The sequence below is a fragment of the Echinococcus granulosus genome (assembly GCF_000524195.1).
Source record: "Echinococcus granulosus chromosome Unknown EG_S00004, whole genome shotgun sequence".
NCBI lineage: Eukaryota > Metazoa > Platyhelminthes > Cestoda > Cyclophyllidea > Taeniidae > Echinococcus > Echinococcus granulosus.
The window spans coordinates 97,586-117,674 of record NW_020170384.1 but is presented as its reverse complement, the minus strand read 5'-3'; the positions used below and the strand labels follow the sequence as shown (position 1 = coordinate 117,674).

The window sequence follows — 20,089 nt, the reverse complement described above, 5'->3', positions numbered from 1 at the left end:
AGAAGGACACAGGGTTAGCGTCCTTCACAATTTGCACCCGGGAAGCAGCAGCATTATCTCAAGAGTGTAAAAAGCAAAACATGAGCCATACTACAAAAAAGTGGAAAAAGAGGGTTCATCACCATAGCTGCCGATAGTGGAAAAAATATACGGTTTACTTAACAGAGTGTGTTGTGAATGATGCTCATTTGCCTCTCTATATATTTGCTAATGCAGGTCAAAAGCATCTTCAATCAAGGGTTTTTTAGGAATGCTTGTTAAGCTTGTAGTAAAGGTATTAATTTCGCAAATTGTTTCTTTTTGTTTTATAGAATGAATGTTGAAAGCCTCATTTGTCTTTTCTTCCGCGCATTTTGATCACGTGCAGTCTGTGAACTCTTGATTCTTGGCGGGTTGTACTTGCCTCGCTTCGTTGTTGTGACGCGCTTGCATTATGGATCATTCTAGCAAACACATAGATTCTGATGTTTTAGACTTTTATCGACCATCTCATATCGGCGAGAATCGGTTGTCTAGTTCCGGCCACAATTGCCATCTCCACGACCAGCATTCTTCTGGCAATCAGCATCGGTCGCAGGGAGTGCCACAGCTTCCACTCCATGTGAAAGTAAGCAGTGGTTTGCGAGTGCCTCTTACGGCTGCTGTTCATACTGCATATGGCGTTCATCCTCAACTACCCCGTGTTTATCAGCAAGGTCGCCCTCAAAGTGCTTCGCAGCACCACCTTGGGCGGCAAGTTCACCCAGAGATATTTAGACATAGCCCGCAGTCTTGCCAATCTAATCAAAGTGGTTGCACAGCTAGCATTAGCAGCGGAACTTCTGGTTATGCTTCTCTCAATAGTAATTGTAAAGGCGGGCATAAACCCTCTGGCGCCAGACTTCGTGCTGCTGAATTGATACCTCTTCTTCGCGGAAAATATGCAATGTTGCCTGGAGGTCGCACTCGAAATGGTGGACCGATTCTTTGCTTCCCTGCCAATTCTCATGCCGATTTTCTACCTCTCGAGGAACTCTATTTTCTGGTTCTATACCTTACCTATCTCCCTGAGGAGAATGTAAAGAAACTGGGATTTGCCGTTATCATTGACATGCGCAGTGGGACTACTTGGCATAGCGTGAAGCCTGTATTAAAGGTGTTTTTTTTTATGAAATTTTTGTCTTTGTTGTTTACTATTCCCTGTCTAGTCTGTTTTATCTTTCTATGGTAAGGAATGTATTTGAGCCAGTTTGTCATAGCTTGTAGGTAATTTTAAATATCTAAAAATTGTAGCTTCCTTAATGGATTTGTCACATCTAGTTGTCTTTATCGACTTAAGTTTATTATTTGCTCTTCATTAGGTTATCGAAGAGTGTATAGGCGGAAACGTTGCAATGGCGTATATTATTAAACCAGACAAATATTTGGAAAAGCAAAAGGTTCAAATGTCTATTGGGAAATTCAGCTTCAACATTCAGTTGGTGTCCGTTGAACAGCTTTTCCTTGAAGTTGATGCCAGTCAGCTGACCGCTGATTTAGAGGTTAGTCTAAGCTCCTCTTGTTGGTTTGTACTCAGACAATTTCTTCACTTAATCTTCTTCGTTTATCCGTCCCTCAGTTCTAATCAATTGCTGTGGAATTGTGATCCTCCCTGCGAAATCTAGCCATATTTTCACTGATCATTGTTCAACACTACACTGCCAATTTCATTTTGGCTTTGAATGAGCACCTTCATAGCCATTTTATATTTGGTTCTTTTTAGTTTGCTGACTTTTGTTTGATGCTACATGAGTTTCCTTGTCCGCTGGATTTATGCCAGTTCTGATGTAGCTCTAAATTTTTCAGGGTACCCTTCCCTACAACCATGAAGAGTGGATTCAAATCCGGTGCTGTTTGGAGGAGTTCTTCATGTTCGCTCATGACATGTCTGATAAGTTCAGTCAACTGTACTGCTTTCTTGACCAAAAACAGAACCCTGAATCTGTCGAGGAGTCGAAACGCGCATTAGAGGACCACCGGTCAGTTCGTTTGAAGGTGTGTTTCAGCTTCGTTACTTTCAATTTAGATTGAACCGTTGTTCATACGTAAGCAGTCCAGCGGCATAAAAGTACCCATGGTTTTGTAGTACAAGTAATTGTAATCGTTTTAGTTTGTTGCTTTAAGAATATCGAAGCAACTGGGTCTACTTACGAATTATCTAACATATTTTATTTAAATTCTGCGGGGGAGACTGGTTAGGTTGAATACCGTGTGATCTTGCCTCATAGGTAATGCAAGCTCCCGTACCCGCACTGGAGGCGGAGTCGGATCGCCTTACAGCTTGGCTCCGTTACGGCATCTCTGCAGCTGCCTCCGCCTCCGCATCGGGCGGTGCTGCTACGGCTGTTTCTACCGCGGCAGCCGGTCTTCCTAGTAGCGTCGGTAATGCAGCAAGCAGCTCCGGGGCTTCCTACGTACCCTCCTCATGGGTCTCCATGAACCCAGACTTCCAGCAGGTAAGTTGGTTTGCTTTTTTCGATTAAATTACGCACATGAAGTTCACTTCCAATTTTTGATTTCGGATCTTGGCTTATTTTTTTCCTGGGATGACCGTGATGGCAGTCTGTCTTACTTCCTCATTATGCATTGTATCCGTTTTTTGAATAAAATTCGTTAACTGCTAATTCTCAATCAATGTCTCGACGCATCACATTCGCCGTCAGCACATTCACTTTCTGCATACATAATTGTTTCTAAGCCAATTAGCTAAGCCTGCTAATGGTTCGGAGGTGATGTTTTCAGCAGATTTCCGTGTACTTAAGGCACGGGTCGGTTAGGTTCCAATCCATTAAATATAACCAACTGTTTTTCAGCTAATACCCCTTTAATTGTTTGAAGGATCAGAGCCTCCGTTTTGTTTTAAAGTAGAGTACTTAGGTTCCGTATGAAATCTCCTACAACTGGTACTTATCCCCTCTAAATTACACTTGGATTGAAATTTTGCTCAAATTACGTTTTGGAAAGTTATTATCAGGTACATCGCAAAATGTCACAAGCTTTGTGAAGTACATTAGGCTTTATTATGATTTTTCGTGGATTTACTAGTGCCTTTGGCGAACACATCTGGTGATGTATTTCCTCCTTTGTGTTGAAAGTATGCCTGTTGCCTTTTGCTGATTTCCCTTATCCACTTCAGTTAATCCCACAAGTGCGTCAGACTGTGACTCAGTTGTACGAGTTTCGAGCGCACCTTCAGCAGAAGTGGGAGACGGGGAGGACGCGCTTGGAGCAAATCTACCAATTTCGTCTGTTCGAGGACGACGCCAGTCGCATGACCGCATGGCTGGAGCAGCAAAGTGTGCTTCTTCTCACTGAACACGCCGATATAGGCGAAACTGCTTCTCAGGTCTCCCGCTTTCTGTTTTTCTTTAATAAAAGACTTCATAAAAACCTTTAATTCGTCCGAATGTTCTATCATATAGCCTAGTTCATAGTGTGTTTATATCCAGCCTTAAAAATTATTTTACGTCTTTTTTCAGCTCTGTAAATTGCGAAGTAGGTTTGTTTTGTGTCTTCGTCGCTATAAGGTCGTAACACTGGCTTCTACATTCGATCCTAACACTTGCATTCATTATCATAAAGATGCTTTTCTTTTTTTATGCCCATGTTGGGCGTGTCAAACATTGACCTTTTGTAAACCTTCCAGGCTGTCGAGTTGCACAATCAGCACCGACAATTCCTGCAGAAGTGTAGTGGAGTGCGAGAGCAGGTGTCACGCCTTACGGGAATCGCTCGTATGCTGGCCGACACCGGACACTTTGCCGGTCAGCAGATGCTTAAGCAAGTGAGACTACTTTCGGTTGCTATCTCTATTGTGGTGCTTCGCTACAACGAAATGTACATTTTTTGACCATTCCAGCACTGCATGTTCGGTCATCATTATCTCACTTGCATACCATTTTTCTCATGCGAACAATTTTCTTTAAAATTGGTGGGCAGTTATCAATAACATCAGTTGCAATTGGAGAACAATACTGTATTCGGTGCAGTGATGCGAGAGACTAGTTTTTTCATGGCCTCCTTTCTCAGCAATTTTAACCTTCCAAGGAGGGACGAGGTCATGCTCTTCTTCTGTTTGTGTACGTGTAGTGCCTGATTTCTCTGTTCTATGGTGACAAATATTTTCGCCGAAGATACGAGGCACAGGAAATATCCACTTGAATCAATAACGCTTTATTGGCTCTTCGTACAGTTTTAATTCGTATGTGATGCACCTTCACATGTGATAATAGTTTTATCGTTGATGACTTCTAATAATAGTCCTCCGCCCTTTAATTCTTCAAGTTAAACCTGAGTTTGAATGATTTCAGAAGGATTTTTTTTCTCAAGACTGAATATGTGTATTTTTGTTATGTGTGTTCTTTCCGAGCAGCTGAACGGATAAGATTGGTTCAGTAGCTTAACCGACACATTTTCAGGTCTCTGAAATGTTGATAATTCTGTGGGGTTTTTTAAATATGTGGTTTAAGTCTGTATTACCACAAGAATTTCCATTTCCTGAATGACAATTTCTTCCTTTTCTAACATATCTCGTCGCAAATTGGAATGTTTAGCTGAAGGTGAGCGTCTCTGGAAGAGAGTTTGTTGCTGTCCTATCTGTGATGCGAGTATTTATGCGCAGGACGCTCACATAATTTTCAAAACAGAAGTTGATGGCTTCGATCGCTTACTGCTATAGGCGTCACCTTCACTGTCAATCTCTATGAATCACCTCTAGCTTAGTTTGCGTACAAGTGTCCTTTTCCTGCTCTCATGCAATTTAACGTCGAATTTTCCTCTCGCTTACTTATTAATCTAATTTCATTTACTCAACTCACAGGCGAATGAGTTGGAACATGAGCGAAAGTCTTTCACTACGGCTCTCGAAGAGCGCTCTCGAGTGCTTCAGCTTTCTACCAGTTTCCACACTCGCGCTGAGGCCTTCCTGAATAACTGCACCACTTGGGAGACCAGCGTGCGTCACGTTTCTGGCACCAACGTCAACGATTTGAATCAGGCCCTGAGGCTTATCCAAGTACGCATAAACTTCTCTCTATCTTGAAACTAGCTTTTTTTACGTGAATTTCATCCTCCCATTAGGAGCGTTGGCAAGATATTCAGCAATCTTACGAAGAAGCCTGTAGAGACGGCAGAGCCATGGTAGATCTTCTGAGTGCCCCAGTCACCGGTGGGTCGCACACTTCACTCACAGCTGCGATCGACTATTCTCAGGGTCGCAAGCATTGTGCCGACTTGGTGCACGAAGTATGTGGTGAACAACATTGAGCTCAAACTCTTTTCTGCTCCTCTCAAAAACCTTGTCTCTGCTTCCAGTTATGGGCGTGGTATAAGCGGTTGGAGCGAACTTTTACCGACCGAAAATCCAGGCTCACCTCTCGTCTAGCACTGCTCATGTTCAAGGAGGATGTGGGGCAGGTTCTTACGTGGCTCTCAGACCACGGCGAGCCCTTCCTTGCCCGGCAAACTGCCATTGGCAAGTCAAGCCAGCGGGCCGAGCAGCTCTATAATGCACACATGCAGTTTGAACAGGTTTGTGTTCGTGAATTCCTTTGCCGCTACCGTTCCTTTAATCTTGCTTCTTGGTTGTCAGTCTCGTAATCCCCTGATTTGAGAAGGTGAAATCGAGAGGCAGTGTCCTTATTTGGCTATTGCAGCCGTTGGAAGCTCCACATCGTTTGGCTGCATTCGTGAGCGACTCCAAAACAAATATTTACCCTATGTTTTGGAGCTATGGTACTCGTTTTGCTTATTTTGGTGTATTTTTAATTTCACTTTAAGTGCACCCTTTTTTTAACCAAAAATTGTGTTTTCATTCTTGAAGACGATATTTTAATTGTACTGATTGTGATATAAGTTCATGTTTTGTATGGCGAAGTTGATTAATGACTTTAATTGATCACTTTTACTCAATATTGTTTCAAAACAACTAGTTGATTTATGCATTATGCTTAGTTGTAGAATCGGTGGGTGGTTAAAGCTTTAGGAAACAAATAAACCCTTTTCGAAGTAGGTACTTTACCAGACTAACCATGCCATTATGTTTCCTGCTTATAGGTTGCTGCCAACACCCTTACTAATGCAGATAAGTTGATCTCTGCAGTCGAGGAACTCGCTTCCCAGGCAGAGAACCCTCGTGAAGTCCGTCAGGTGAGTGTCTACTTTTAAGAGCGCCTTTTTACGTCTAACTGTATTTTGCTTTCATATGACGTTATACGAGTTCGCCTTATCAATGTGGTCCCACCTTTGCGTAGATCACAAGTTCTATAGACGACCAAAATGTCGCATTTTCACTAGAAGTCAGGTTGAATAGCATTTGGGAATGGCCCCTCCCCTCTACTCGTCCCTTCACTTTTTATCACAGCGGTTTCACGTTTGCGTGTGTATGCTTTTCGCACATTCTAATGTCGCCAATGTTGTTATCTTGAAAACTTCCGTCAGTTAGAAGATTGGATCGCCTCCGCCCGTAATATGACTGTCCAGAAGTTATCACAGTTCCCAGACTTCCTAAAGCTGGCTTATTTCTCGACGTTTCGCATAAAGCGCAAACTCGGCAACCTTGATACTAGCTTGCGCTGTCTTGTGTTCACAACAAAACATGGCATATGATTCCATCCTGAGGAGATAGGGCTACGTTTCTTATATGGTCTTGTCTTGCTTGAATGAGGTGCGAGGCTAACATTGATGGCATAAACATGCATGTCATCCGGCCTTCTATTGGTAGATTCTGGGGCTGTTCTCACCACATGTGCATGCGCAACCACGTAACTACTTCCCTCTTCGAAATGCAGCACTGTTCGCAGGCGCGAGCAATAAATGATGTTGCCTCGTTTTTTCCCCATTTGATTCATAGTCTAATAGTCCGTATCATTATGTTGGCGGACTACTTGCCCTGGCATCTCTTGAACAACTGGCTCCTCTGATCAATGCAAAGTGCACTTCCTTTTTATTTTACATTCATCCACTTGAAAATTTTGAATTTCTTGAGATAAGTTAACGGCTGATTCTCCGTGTCATTGATCTTGGCATTTATTGGAATGCAGATTGGCTACTAGTTCTGTACATGTTGGCTTATCTGTTGCTTAAATCCGCCAGACTATTAATATATCCTTCATATGAACTATTTTTGACTGTATTTTTCCCAAATTGCATACCTGTTACTCACTCCATGAAATCATGACCATTTGCGTCACTAGTCGTAGAAATCTAGCATGTGTTTACTAGGAGTTTCTGTCATACGACAGCACCACAGCGCACCTTTCACTATTATTTGTCGTACATTTGAGAAACTTAACAATACACGTGTTGAGGATGCAGGCGTTACCATTTGTTTTGTTATTGGTCGGGTTTTTAGCAATGCCATACCTTTCTCCATTAAGGGCTTAGTTGTGCGGTTGGTGGTAGCAATTGACCTGTGGGAAATGGTATCATTCAGTAAATCAAATCACCGACTCATAACCTAGGCAATATAATCTTGAGGATTTTTATATGGTACTACTAATCTATCTACTTTGATTGTGCTGTTGACAAACATTACTGGTGTGCGAAATGCTACGTTTTATTTGTGCTACCGTACAGAGGTCTCGAGTCAAGGTGCTCGTAAGTTATTTCGTTTTGGCCGTTTTGTGGCAAAAAGCCTACTGGTTGCCTCTTGCCACTTCGTACTTCCATCATTATATCTCGTCTTTATTGGAGTATTTGACAACCTTTTACTGTACAGGAGGCAGCCAAGCTACAACAACGCATAACAAGTTTTACCAATGCAGTAGACTCGAGGCGTGAGATGCTGGATCTAGCTTGCGGATTCTATGGCCACACGAAGGAGGTGCTAAATTGGTTGCACAATGCCAGCGAGGCCTACAACCCTGGGGAGCACTTCCCACCCACTATAGAGGGTATGGACGACGAACTGACCGCCTTCCGCCAGCACCGAGACAGCCTCGAGGTGGCGGTCAAACGAGTCGTCTCCGAAGGAAAGGTTCTCATCTCACGGCTTCAGGACTCTGAGGAGGCTGCGCATCTTCGCTCCATCCTCACTCAGGTTCATTAACCCTTTTAGCTTCACGCCACTTAATCTTTTTGGTATTTTTATGCCCTCCACGTTTATTGGAATTGAGCTGATTTCCTCGAGTTAACTTTTTTTGGCCAACCCGCATTAATGCTCCGTGTTTTACATTGGTCTCTCTCGCTTGGAGCACGTGAACACACCACAGAGAGCGCCTGCAAGCTCAAGCCGTCCCATGAAAATAACTGGGATTTACTATCTGTTTGTGTGATTGATCTGTTTGTCTGAAAGTTCTGTCAATAGTTCGTGCGAAAAGAAAAGACTCTTACTTTCTCTCACCGGCCCGTCTGCTTGACTTGTTATTCATTGACACCCCTTTCCTGTTTGTCTAATTGTTCTTGTTTATTATTCATAACACACTAAACCCACTTCTCTGGCTTCCTTGTACTTGGAGTTAAGTTGCACCACTCCAACGACTATTTGCCTCCGCGAAGAGCTTTCAACCACAGTGAAAGATTAAATTGGTTAAATAGGTCAAATGGTTCTACTTTTAGTTATATCATCTGCTTTTTCCTTTACAGGTTACTAACGAGCGTGACGCTGTGTGGGAGCTTCTAGGGGACCGCCAAATGAGACTGGAGTTGTGTATGCAATTGCGTCTCTTTGAAGCCGACGTGCACAACTCTATGGAGGGTTTACGTCGAGACGTGCCTGCCATCACGGCTGTGGTCAATGCTACATCTGCAGTCCCCTCGACTTCCCCTACGGCCCCGACAGCAGCGACGGAGTCAAACGTTGCCAGCGCTGCGCCTTCCACTTCCGGTGTTTCCTCTATCTCTACCGCTGCCACTGATCTCTACTGGATATCAGATCCTCGAAAGGCACCTAGCATTTCCGCTTTAGAGGAGGTAAACGTCTCCTGTACGGCTATTCTTCCGAAGGTGGAAGAAGTACTCGACAAAGGCGGTGAACTTATACGCATCTTTGAGTCGGTTGCAGTAAACTTTCCTGCCGGTAATTGAGAATACTTTTGGAAGCATTCCTGTTTTTATTCGCTTTAAACCAAATACGGGCCTAAAAACAGGATCTATAATACTAATTTTTCTTCCAGGAGGTCCGGGATCCAGTGACTCAGGTGTTGGTGATAGTTCCGAGACTGCAGTCGAGCGCGTGCATCGTCTTATTTCCGAACTCGGTGAATCTGTTGCCACTGTTGACGAAATCAATGAGCGTGTTAGCAATGAACTCGATTGGCGTCGCCTTCAGTCTCAGTCTAGACAAGTTTGTCATGCCTTCTTTTCAACTACTAATACTTCTCAAGCTTCGTCAATGGCTTGGTGTGTTGGGTACATATTACTAACGCAAAAATGGTTGAATGAAGCTCTCATTAGTTAGAAAAAAGGACTGTCGGCTTATACCCGTATCGGGCAGGGAACCAATGGGGGCTTCTACTCATATTCTGTTCATTGCATAATATTCCCCGACAAATCAATCCGGCGCATGCCCAACATACGAGTGATAGAATGTCTAGGTTACAAAAATCCGCCATTTTAATGGAAAATGACAGATACTGATGCATCACGGGAAGGGCTGATGCTTCGATGTATTGGCAATTATAAATCCAGTGCGAAGAATATTACTAGCTAGACTTAAACACTCTGTGATATGATTAAACAGCAATCAACTTGCTTTATCATTTTATTATAGTTATTTAGATGGAGCATTAGCTGTAGTATTCTGCTCGGCCAGAAATTGACCCAACTTAATGGTTGATTGTAGGTGTTGAAATGGATTGGGCAGTGTGAGGTGATCCTCTACCAGACGGCGGTGATTCCGACAAGTCTGGCGGAGGCTGAAGCGATGCAGACGGACCACGACAAATTCCAGCCCGTGTTGAACGACGCGCACCCCGAGGCAGTGCAGTGTGCTGCGCGAGCCTCCTACCTTCTCCAGTCCGTTGCAGCTGACCATCCGCGCCGCGCTGACTTCCAGGCGGTCGCGGAGAACGTCGCCGAGCGCTGGCAGAAACTCGTCTACGCCGCCGAGGAGAAACATAAGCTCCTCATCGCCGCCACCAACTGGTATTCTCATTTCCCCATAATTACTGCACCTCCGTCAAGGCGACGGCGCTCAAATGCCCTTTAATGTCCCTAGAACACGCTTCCTTGTGGTTCGAAATGGCGATAATATTTTGCTAACATTAACTATCATCGGTCGAGTTCCCTTCAAAGGTAGGCCTCCAGTCAGAATTTCCTGTTGCTACGTACAACTTTTATCATCGAATTGATTGAGTCGATTAATAGGCAATCCTGGCACTTAAACGGGTGCTTCGTCTTGGACAACATTTGCAATACGGAATCAGATTTAGAAAACGATTAGTTCAAATGGCTACCGCTATCCGTCGGTACGATTCCGCTATTCAGAATTGAAATCTACCCATCTTTCTACTTAGTCTAACCTGTGGAGCATAGTATTTCACTAACAGTATTTCTACTATCCCACTATATCAGTGCAATTGATTTCTGCTCTGCCAACGTGAACATAGCGCACGCACGTCCATCTGAGTAGACACCTGTAGACCACCCGCCTCTGGTGGTTGGGTTGACTTGACGCTCAAACCTACCCACGTTGTTGCTCAAATAGGACATTCCCCCTTCTATACTCTATTCTCATGGTGTCTTGTGCACTAATGGTTTACTAATGATCCACTAGTTGTGTTTGTTACGTACCACCTGGCCTCACAACTGGGATCGCCTTCATCCTGGTGCCTATAGACTATTTTTTAAACCAGAAGCTTTTTATCAAATTATTTGTTGAATTTCATCCAGCTTTGGTGTTAAAGGCTATCAATCGTCCCATGAAATGCATTTCAGTATTTCCGCATTCTTGTTCTGGGGAGCCCTAATCCCCAGATTAAGCACCAGAAAATTCTATCCTTTATATTTGAGGGAATGTGGAAGACTGTGTCCATTGATATGCTTCATCGTTCAGGTACAAGACCTCCGAGCAGGTGATATCAGTGCTGCGCTCGTTGGAGAAGGATTACCGGCGGGAGGAGGACTGGTGTCGCTCTGACAAGGCACTTAACAGTGGAAACGTTGAGTCCTACCTCAATGATCTCCTCAGCAAGCACGGCGAGCAGAAGGAGGCCTTCCTGAAGGCGTGTATTCTTGCCAGGTCTGTAACACATCAGCTATATTTGCAAATTGAAACCGTTTTGTTATGCTGCCACGTTTATTAACTTTGCTTACCCTCTACCGAATGTCGAAACTAGATATACTTAACCTATTTATGCGAACACGTTGATAAACTGCCCTATTCGGATTCGGGAAAAGGGATTCCAGAGTCCTTACCTTTCCTATAGTTCGTATTTAAGATATCAAACCGCGCAATGGTAGGCTTTATCGTCCATGGAGATTCATGTTTCCCAAAAATTTATATTCTTGAAACATTCATTTATTAGTTGTTCTTTTTTACAAATTGTTTCCGTTTATGAGTATCAGTGTTTTACTCATAACTTTCTTTAAGACCCGTTATTTAGTTAACTACTCGTACGCCACCTTTGCTGCTGCGATGTTGGTCTTGGTATCTCTTCTAAGTTTATGGTGTAGTGTGGCATTGAACGGCGGAGACAAGGCCAGACAAAAAGACCAGCAGCAGTGATAGCGGCGCTTCGATTAGTCATGCGCGTACGCTTGCGTCTCTAGTGAATTTCAACTGGTACAGCTCCCGTGTCCACGACGTCTAGGTAGTTTGGACTATATCTTGCATCGGGCATGCGTCTTATCACTGGAACATTGACCAGATTGTTTTTTTTACATTTGATGTTGTGATTGGCTTCTTCTCCTGAGGGTCAACGCCTCAACTTTTTCATAATTTGGTCTATTTAATAGACGAACCTCGGAGCTGTTCATGAAGTATCTGCACCGACAGCCCCCCACGACGGCTTGTAGGACTAAAGTGGAGGAGCGAATTCGCAGTGACATGGCTGACCTCATGGCCAAGGAGCAGGCCGTGCTTGAGGCCTGGGCCGCCCAACGCCGTCGTTTCGAGGAGTGTGTCAAATTTGTGACTGTTGAGGTGAGTTACATTGCTGACCCTCACTGTGAATTACACACTGTATCGTATCAACTGTTGACAATTCAGTCATAGGGTGCATCCTATTCCGTGACAGCTATTGCAACGAATCGCTGACATGTCAAAGGGTGGCTCTAACTTGTAGCAAGACATAAGTAAATATAACTGCACTCGCCCTGCTGTAGTCTCGTGCGTGAATATCTAGTGTTTTCAGAAGTGTAGAACATGATATTAATAATGTACCAGCACTCATCATGTGGAAATATAAAATCGGCTGATCTAGCTAATGCCAATATTCCTCCAGCATGGCCTTTCCTTGTGCCAATGCTTTGTATAGATAAGCCTCCTTCTCTTGCTGTCTGCGCTGCAGCAGTAATTTTTGACTGTTTCCAATGCCTACCAGCAATTCTGAAGTGCTCTCTTGACGCATTAATCCCTAGTACGATGGCGGTGGTAGCGAAGTTGTTGGTTGGGTCCTCTTCACGTGTTGTTAGACGAGAGGCAGCAAAAAGCTACAATTTCAGTGTGATTTCGCCCTTCAGCCCCGTATAAAATAGCTTAGTTGGTGCCCCGTTAAATTTGCGCAGCCTTATTTTTTTCTGCGTGTGGAAAATCGGCCCTTTTCTGTAAGCGCGACCATGCTTGCCTAACGGCTTGTACTTGGATTTCCTCATGGCATGAAGGGGACTAGTGCATCCCATCGTTTGCATTTTAGGGACGGGTGTACGATCTAGTGAAACGGCCTCTGATAACAAATTAGGCGTATTTTTTACCTTGTTTATACGAAGCACGCAGTACTTCGTACGTTCGTGGACAAAGTACGCAATGCGATGGCGAAGAGGAGTTCCTTTAATTTTATAGTGATTTTCCAGTCTACAAATGGTTGCAGAGATATTTCCTTTGTTTCATTTGTCTTTCAAAGGTGATATGCTTTTTAAACTGCCTCTTATTGATTGATGTGTTACCCCTTTATTTGTTTCATGTGCGAAAAAGTGGCTTCGTATTTTCTCGGAAAACCACTTTGATACTGAACAAACGCCAAGGGCAAATAGTTCTATATGGTTATTTTTCGGCTGTGTTGTCCGCAAGGTACTCCTTTTGCCACATACGCTACGGACGATTAATGACCACTGCTATGGTTATACGGAAGGGCTTTGGATCAGAAACATGGGCACTAGGGTTCATTCAATAAGAAACAAGAACTTTTCTGACATTTTTTGTCCAAACGCCATTACTTGTCCCAGATTGAAAATGAAACATTGATGTGCTGCTTTTTTTCACTTTAGGCTGAGATGCTCGATCTCGCGCGTCGCATCTTGCAATTCGTGGGTGGCCCGGTGAAATCAGCGGAGGACCCGAAGGTGGCACTGCCTCTGCTGCCACGCCAATCGTCCCTCTTCGCCACGGTGAAGCGCGCCTGCCAGTCCCTGAAGGCCCTCCTTGAGGCCGGAGTGGGTGCCCATCACTCCGATAGTCTTCTCAAGACTTATCACCGCCTCAACGCCTGCGTCGCCCCTGTGGAGACGCCTCGACCACCTGAGAGTGACTCTGCCTCTGCTGCTGCAGCCAAGATGCGTTCCACTGGCACCGGTTCCAACAGGTTTGTGCCTTTTGAATTTACTTTTTCGCTTACCCACTTTGCCTTCTTTTCACAGCAACGTCCTAGTTATTACACGTGGTACAAAGGGTTTAAGATTATGGTTTCATTGTGCATATGTACGCATGTCTGATCGTTTAGAACCTCTGTGTCAAGCACAGGAAGCTCGGGAGTGGCGTCAAGTGACACAACGCCAAGTATCACCGCTACGGTTGGTTTGACGGAGGAGCAGCGGAAACTCATAAACAGACGCCAGAATATCCTCCGTGAGCTGGTAACCACAGAGCGAGCCTACGTTTTGGCTCTTCGCACTTGTCTTGAGACTTTCCACGCCGGCACTATGAATCCGCCTGTAGATATTCCGGTAAGTTTATGTAGTGGAGGCATCACTAATTTTCCCCTTGTTCTCCTCACCTTGTCCTTGAGGCTACTTGCCAGCAGCGATAGTTCTGCGATTTTCCTATTGAATTGCGCCCATTTTTGAGCGTATATTTGCGCGCACTTTTCTTACAATGGCTTTTCAGTGACAAAAAAGGCCGTTTGCTCTTTTTTGGATGACGTTATTGCCGAACTTTGGGGTTTTTAGTCCAGGCACGTACGCCTATTCTATTTTAAGGTTAATTTGTTCTGGCTATTCTTTTTAAGTACGCATTTAGAGGCTGTCTCTCATATGGGCGAATGTGCGCATGCACCATGGTAATTGCTGTTATTGAGGTTCAGGATTTCCATGATTCTGACATCATCACCATTCCAAAAATAGGGCTTGTGTTTGGTTAGTACCTGATTTTCAGCTCCAATCAAGACCGTCACTTTCATCATTGGGAAAATTGGGAAACTAATTTAAACTTTTAACCTTCCCTGTCCTTCTAACTAACTTTTTTGTTTCCAAACTCCAAGTCTCGTTTAATTTGGGCTTTGCTATCGTACTATGTTGAGCATTCGTTGTACTGGAGGAAGTAGTGCACTAAATGACTAAATAGTGGTGCCTATCGAACTTGACAGCATTAATTGCGTCTACAGCCGCGCACATAAATATCCATCCACCATGATGAATTCGGTGGTATTAGGGTGTGTGAAAATGGTCCAGATCGGTCAAAGGCATTTACTAGGCGTCTGTTTCTTCGATTAAATTTCCTTAAGGTCTCCCACCCTTGCCAAGTGCCAGTGCCTCTCACGCGTCTCTCTCCTGTTCTAATTAAAGGTGTCTCGTAAATTCAAATTCACATCCGCGGTTTACTTGAGACGGTACTTTGGAAAGTTGGTAGGATTTTTTTGCGGTTAACATAGCCAATCCCATTCGGTCATTTTCAACAGCCTCAACTGACCTTTTAGTGATGAATGTGCGCGATGTTGCATGCCCTCAGTACAGGTGCGATTTAGCTACCATCCGTACTACATCCACGATTTTCACTTTTCACACGTTTCATGGCTTAGATACTCTGCTTTACACCTTTCAAATTGTTACTTCTAGGATGGTATAAATACTTGCTCTCAATCGGTTAGAGTGGATTTACTGCAGGTTTCAATCGAAGTTCACCTGCCTTCATTGTAACATTAGGCGAATCAAACGTTACAGCGGCTTTACCGCTCGCTTTTTTTAACTCATTTGTTCACCCAAATGCAGCAATTCCTACCAGCGTATTAGATCCGGAACTCCACGTGGTGCCTGCTAGCCTTAGAAATAAGACAGTCTTGCGATGTCACAACGTCGCATAATGTCTATGCACAAAGGCAGCATTCATGTAGGGAATGAATCGCACGTAAGCAGCCGTAAATGTGCCTGTGTATGTTTGGCACAGTGACGAACAGACAATGCATATTCCAACGACATGATGCACTGTTTCTGCCTCAAAGACCACCCAGTCTAAGGTGAATTGGTTCCATTGTCGTGAAAAGTAACTTTGCTAGACCAAGAATTCCCCTTAGAATGTCGGATTTACGCACCTCCATCCGATATAATCAATACCGTGTGTGTCTTGCTCTCCTTGAACCTGCTTATCTTTTGTTGCAGTTCTGTGCTACCCGTTTACGTGCATGCGGTATCGTAAAAACAGACTTCTTATCAGATGTCGTAGGCGTACTGGTTTCAGCCATTTGATGGTTTAGCACCTGATCTGTTCACTTCCTTGCACTGTAGTCATTGTCAAATTGTAATCACGAGTTTTAAAGTCGCTCATTAATCTTATACTCTCATTGGTAACCTCGAATCGTCCGAATTTATGCTCTGCTTTGCTATGTACCAAAATATGCTAAATTAAACATTCATTTAATAATACGCCCCGTTCCCACTCATATTAGATGTAAAATGTCAACGTTTTATAATGCCATGCTATGGCAGTCAGGATCGTCTAGACAGGCTATTCGTGTTGACTATAAGTGTGCATCGTAATGCTTCTGATTAGAGTGCATTTTCTGCTTCGTCTTCACTGCGGTAGCAATGCTGCTTCTTTACTCTTATCCGTGGTGTCAAAAAGCTGGGGTTGTTCTCAATCGTTCGCAATATTGTCAGCGCAACTACTTTCTCATTGCATCATAAAACCTTACTACTTGAAATTTTCAGTTAATTTTTAAGTGCGCTTTGTTCCCTGACCAAGTTGGTTTAAGCCCTTTCTGGTGTTTACGCATCCTACGAAATCTACCATTGAGATAATGTGCATTAACCACAGTCACGCAATCCCAATAATTAATCGTACCGTGAAATTAACTGGCTGACCTTTTATGCCAGTTGTCTCATTATCCCACCAACTTCGTAGGTTGGATATTTCTGCATTTATTTTGCTGTTATTATTTAAAAATTTCAGGTCCCCTCATACATAGCCGGCAAGGAAAGCATTGTTTATGGTAATCTGGAGGAGATCTACCACTTCCATGAGAAATTTTTTGAGCCCGAGATCTGTAAGTATGCCAGTGGCGGTGACTTTCTGCCCGAGGACGTGGGTCACTGTTTCGTCTCCTTCGGTGACCGATTGGCGGGTCTCTACGTGGAATACTGCGTCAATAAAGAAGACTCCATGCAAATCCTTGTAGCTGACACGGAGAACTTCTTCGGGCGTCTGCAGCTGCGTTATCAGCTGAGCGAGCCACTCCAGTCCTTTCTCATCAAGCCCGTGCAAAGAATCACAAAGTACCAGCTTCTGCTACGTGAAATCCGCGAATGCTGCGACAAATCCTCTGCCGGTGAGCTGTCCGAGGGCCTCGATGTCATGATGGCTGTGCCTAAAAAGGCAAATGAAGCCATCCACCTCCGAATGCTTCAGGTAGTCCTGAGTGCTGCATTAACTGGGCCTAATTTAGCCCCAGAAACGCTGGGTCTTGCACAGACTCGGTGCAACTGCCTAGCGTCTTATGCTCGAATCAGTTCGAGGTCACGTATTTTTTTATATTATTGCTAAACAAAAGGTCACGTTTGCAAAAGGTTATTACCTGTTCAAGATCTTGAATGGCTTTCGTTACGTATCATTAAGATCAAGGTATTAGAAACGTTAAACAGGTTGTTCTGCTTTTTGGAGGAAAAGTTGGTGCAATTTACCCGGCAGAAAATCATGTACTAAAGTTGTGTATTTTCATCACAGTTTATTAGAGCATTTAAGCGCAGATGTTCGCGGTAATGTCATTGGACTTCCACTGTTCGGTTTTTACATATTTCATTTGTAGTTAAATTGTAACACGGCATTGACTTGATCAGGGTTCTGTGTTTTCGCACGCATTCACATCTGTTTGTACTGTGCACAGTTCCAAAAAAGGGTCTTATGCAAATGAATGTCAAACATCAGGATGTGTGCGCGTCCCGCTAGGCATTTGCTTGAAGCTCGTACATTAGTGCATACACGGGTAAGAGAATCGCCTCTTGTGTTTCGTTTTTTCAAGGGCCTACCAGAAGACTTACCGATATCATGCCTCGGCGACGTGGTGTTGCAGGACCAATTCACCGTGTGGGAGCCCAAACAGCTCATCAAGAAGTCTCGTGAGCGGCGTGTCTTCCTCTTTGATATCTGCCTCGTGCTTGCCAAGGAGTGTCCTGTCAACCCTGGGGAAAGCAAAATGAAGTAGGCATACCTTTTTTCTGCCTGCATACATGCAATCGCATAATCTTTAGTTGGCATTCACCGATGCACAATCCTGCCCTGCTTTTCAACGCATGATTCTTAACACTTGTTAAAATTAAGGCATCTCTCCTCAGCTAGGTGACCTCTCGCTCGCGTACATTGCCCTCGATCTTTTTGATTGTATGTGTGAGCCTCGTAAAATCAGCGTCGGAATGTTTCCGCACTCATTTCCACCTCGAGTATCACTACCCTGATTAGTTTATTCGCACCTCAGGTGTATGCTTATTCTTGAGCCCCGCCTCAGATACCAGGATGTTGAACATATGGGAGCTTGTTTCCCGTTTATAACCTATTTTTGTCTCTAATTTTCTACATTTTATTTGTACATTTTGCTTTATCTTTTTCCTATTCAGTTCTTTTAGTACATTCAACAAATAATCGAGGTTTTTAGGTGTCCTGTACATAAAACAAATCAGTAACTTGCTGTACTCCATGGCTTTCCTAAACTATTCAATAAGAATAGGAAAACTTTGTCAGCAAGGAGAAGGGGAGAGAGGGTAAATAAAGCTCTTGAAATTTCTCTTCAATTTGCGAGGAAACGGGTGTCTTTTAGTGGCCTTTTCGGTCATATCCACAGGATAGTGCAAAGAATGCAAACTTGGCAACAGCTGCGAATCTGTGGAACTACCCCAAAACATCTAGTTACCTTCAATTTTACTCTCGGATATTCAACTCCATTCCTTTCTGGCTACAAAGAAGGGTCAAATGACGGAGGAGACCGGCAGTTTTTCCGCGCATTTAGTCAAATTTAGGTTTAACACTGATTCTTGAGATCAACTCATTGTTATCCCATAAGATTAACTTTTTCTCAGGTACCAGTTCAAATCGCGTTTCCTTCTGGCTGATCTGAACATCACAGAGCACATAGAGGGCGATCAATGCAAGTTTGCTCTTTGGGCGGGCCGCGTGCCGCCGGTCAACGACTATCGACTGGTGCTCAAGGCTCCCTCCCTTGAGGTCAAGCAGGTTCGTCCCTAGTAAATCACCAAAGGCTTAAACGTTTATGGGAGGGTCTTAAAATGAGAAGTTTATTCATTACTGTTTGCGTAGACGTGGGTTCGAGCCATTCGAGAGGCAATGCGCGAGCGAATGTTCAGCATGCAGAGTCTGCATCAGGATAGCTCTGCAGCTTCTGGCAAGCTCGGTGCAGATAGCGTCTCCACTCTCGACGCCTACTATATTCGCGAAAACTATCAGGTACGTCTTTGCTGTTTCAACGCCGAAGTTCACTAGCCAGTCGCATTTTCGTCTTTCTCCAATGCTCACTTTGATGTCTCGACACTACGGATTAATTGGTTTTAACACATAAAACCGAATTTTGTGTAAATATTCGAACAGCACAATAACTGGCTTGCTCATCTTGCGACTGATAAGTTGAGTGTCTCCCGAACACTATTGGATGTGGTTTAAAGTATGAGAACTATGGGTTGGCTATGTAGGTTGTGTCGGTTTTGTCCGCATATCGTGCTAACGTTGCATTCTTTGCTCGTGAACAGGCTCAAGGTCCAAACGAGATATCAGTAGCAGCTCACCAAATAGTGCAGCTAGTTCAGCGTACTACTCATCCGAGCGTGGAGAGCGTGAGTACGCCTCCGCCCACACCAATTGGCTCAGCATCGGCTGAGCGCGAAGCGGACGGGACAAGCGAGCCGTCGTGGGCGTTGGTGCGCTTTGTAGTGACGGGCAGTGCTTCGTCACCGAACGCACCCGTCGACGAGGGCTTCATCCCTGTGCGTCTCATTGGTGCCCCCGTTTATCCCCGTGCCGCTTCCGTCACTGCTGGTGGCAGCAGTGGGGGACGTCGTTCGATGCGTCGTTGGCTTCCCTCCGCAGGCAGTGGAACCAAAGAACGACGCCAAGTCCTTCCCGGCACTCCTGCTTCCGGCAAGCGTGGTTCCAAGGCTGACATGGCTCCTCCTATTCCTCTTGTCAACGTATGTCACATTATCCCTTTTTAATGTACTAAGTTTCGCCAATAATGGGACACCATCCCTGCATTGATTCACACAGCGATCTCTGGCCGCACCCACGCAGCATCCGGCCACTTCGGCGACTAGTGTCGCGACGCAGGACAACACAGCCCTGTTGGACAACGTCTCGGAGGAGAGCGTGGAACTGGAGCTGCCCCCGCCGATGGTGGAGCTCCAGGCCCTCCCAACTGCGTCTGCAGTTACCTCTGCTGTGGAGAGCGAGACAGATGTTGCCTCGGAGGTAAAGAGAGCTGAAGAGGATGGAGCAGCGCAGGTTTCCAGTCGCTCACCCTCTACTCTTAACATCTCAACCATGGGT

General features: G+C 44.5%; 1 protein-coding gene across 1 annotated transcript in view; it reads left to right on the top strand. All coding sequences in view use genetic code 11, as the record gives it.

Moving 5' to 3' along the window:
* Positions 1 to 433: 433 nt before the first annotated feature.
* Positions 434 to 20,089, top strand: part of EGR_01012 (Triple functional domain protein) — a gene marked incomplete at both ends in the record, with an annotated part of 23,275 nt that continues 3,619 nt past the window's right edge. The window contains 25 exons of the mRNA XM_024490261.1: positions 434 to 1,135; positions 1,341 to 1,520; positions 1,825 to 2,013; positions 2,247 to 2,474; positions 2,896 to 2,992; positions 3,114 to 3,364; positions 3,665 to 3,802; positions 4,838 to 5,032; positions 5,098 to 5,262; positions 5,332 to 5,547; positions 6,073 to 6,165; positions 7,736 to 8,056; positions 8,602 to 9,034; positions 9,132 to 9,301; positions 9,800 to 10,101; positions 11,012 to 11,197; positions 11,914 to 12,100; positions 13,384 to 13,697; positions 13,836 to 14,058; positions 16,496 to 16,951; positions 17,562 to 17,740; positions 18,613 to 18,766; positions 18,851 to 18,997; positions 19,297 to 19,734; positions 19,811 to 20,044. Coding sequence (XP_024355080.1) covers positions 434 to 1,135; positions 1,341 to 1,520; positions 1,825 to 2,013; positions 2,247 to 2,474; positions 2,896 to 2,992; positions 3,114 to 3,364; positions 3,665 to 3,802; positions 4,838 to 5,032; positions 5,098 to 5,262; positions 5,332 to 5,547; positions 6,073 to 6,165; positions 7,736 to 8,056; positions 8,602 to 9,034; positions 9,132 to 9,301; positions 9,800 to 10,101; positions 11,012 to 11,197; positions 11,914 to 12,100; positions 13,384 to 13,697; positions 13,836 to 14,058; positions 16,496 to 16,951; positions 17,562 to 17,740; positions 18,613 to 18,766; positions 18,851 to 18,997; positions 19,297 to 19,734; positions 19,811 to 20,044 — 6,198 coding nt within the window. The remainder of the gene's footprint in view (positions 1,136 to 1,340; positions 1,521 to 1,824; positions 2,014 to 2,246; positions 2,475 to 2,895; positions 2,993 to 3,113; positions 3,365 to 3,664; positions 3,803 to 4,837; positions 5,033 to 5,097; positions 5,263 to 5,331; positions 5,548 to 6,072; positions 6,166 to 7,735; positions 8,057 to 8,601; positions 9,035 to 9,131; positions 9,302 to 9,799; positions 10,102 to 11,011; positions 11,198 to 11,913; positions 12,101 to 13,383; positions 13,698 to 13,835; positions 14,059 to 16,495; positions 16,952 to 17,561; positions 17,741 to 18,612; positions 18,767 to 18,850; positions 18,998 to 19,296; positions 19,735 to 19,810; positions 20,045 to 20,089) is intronic.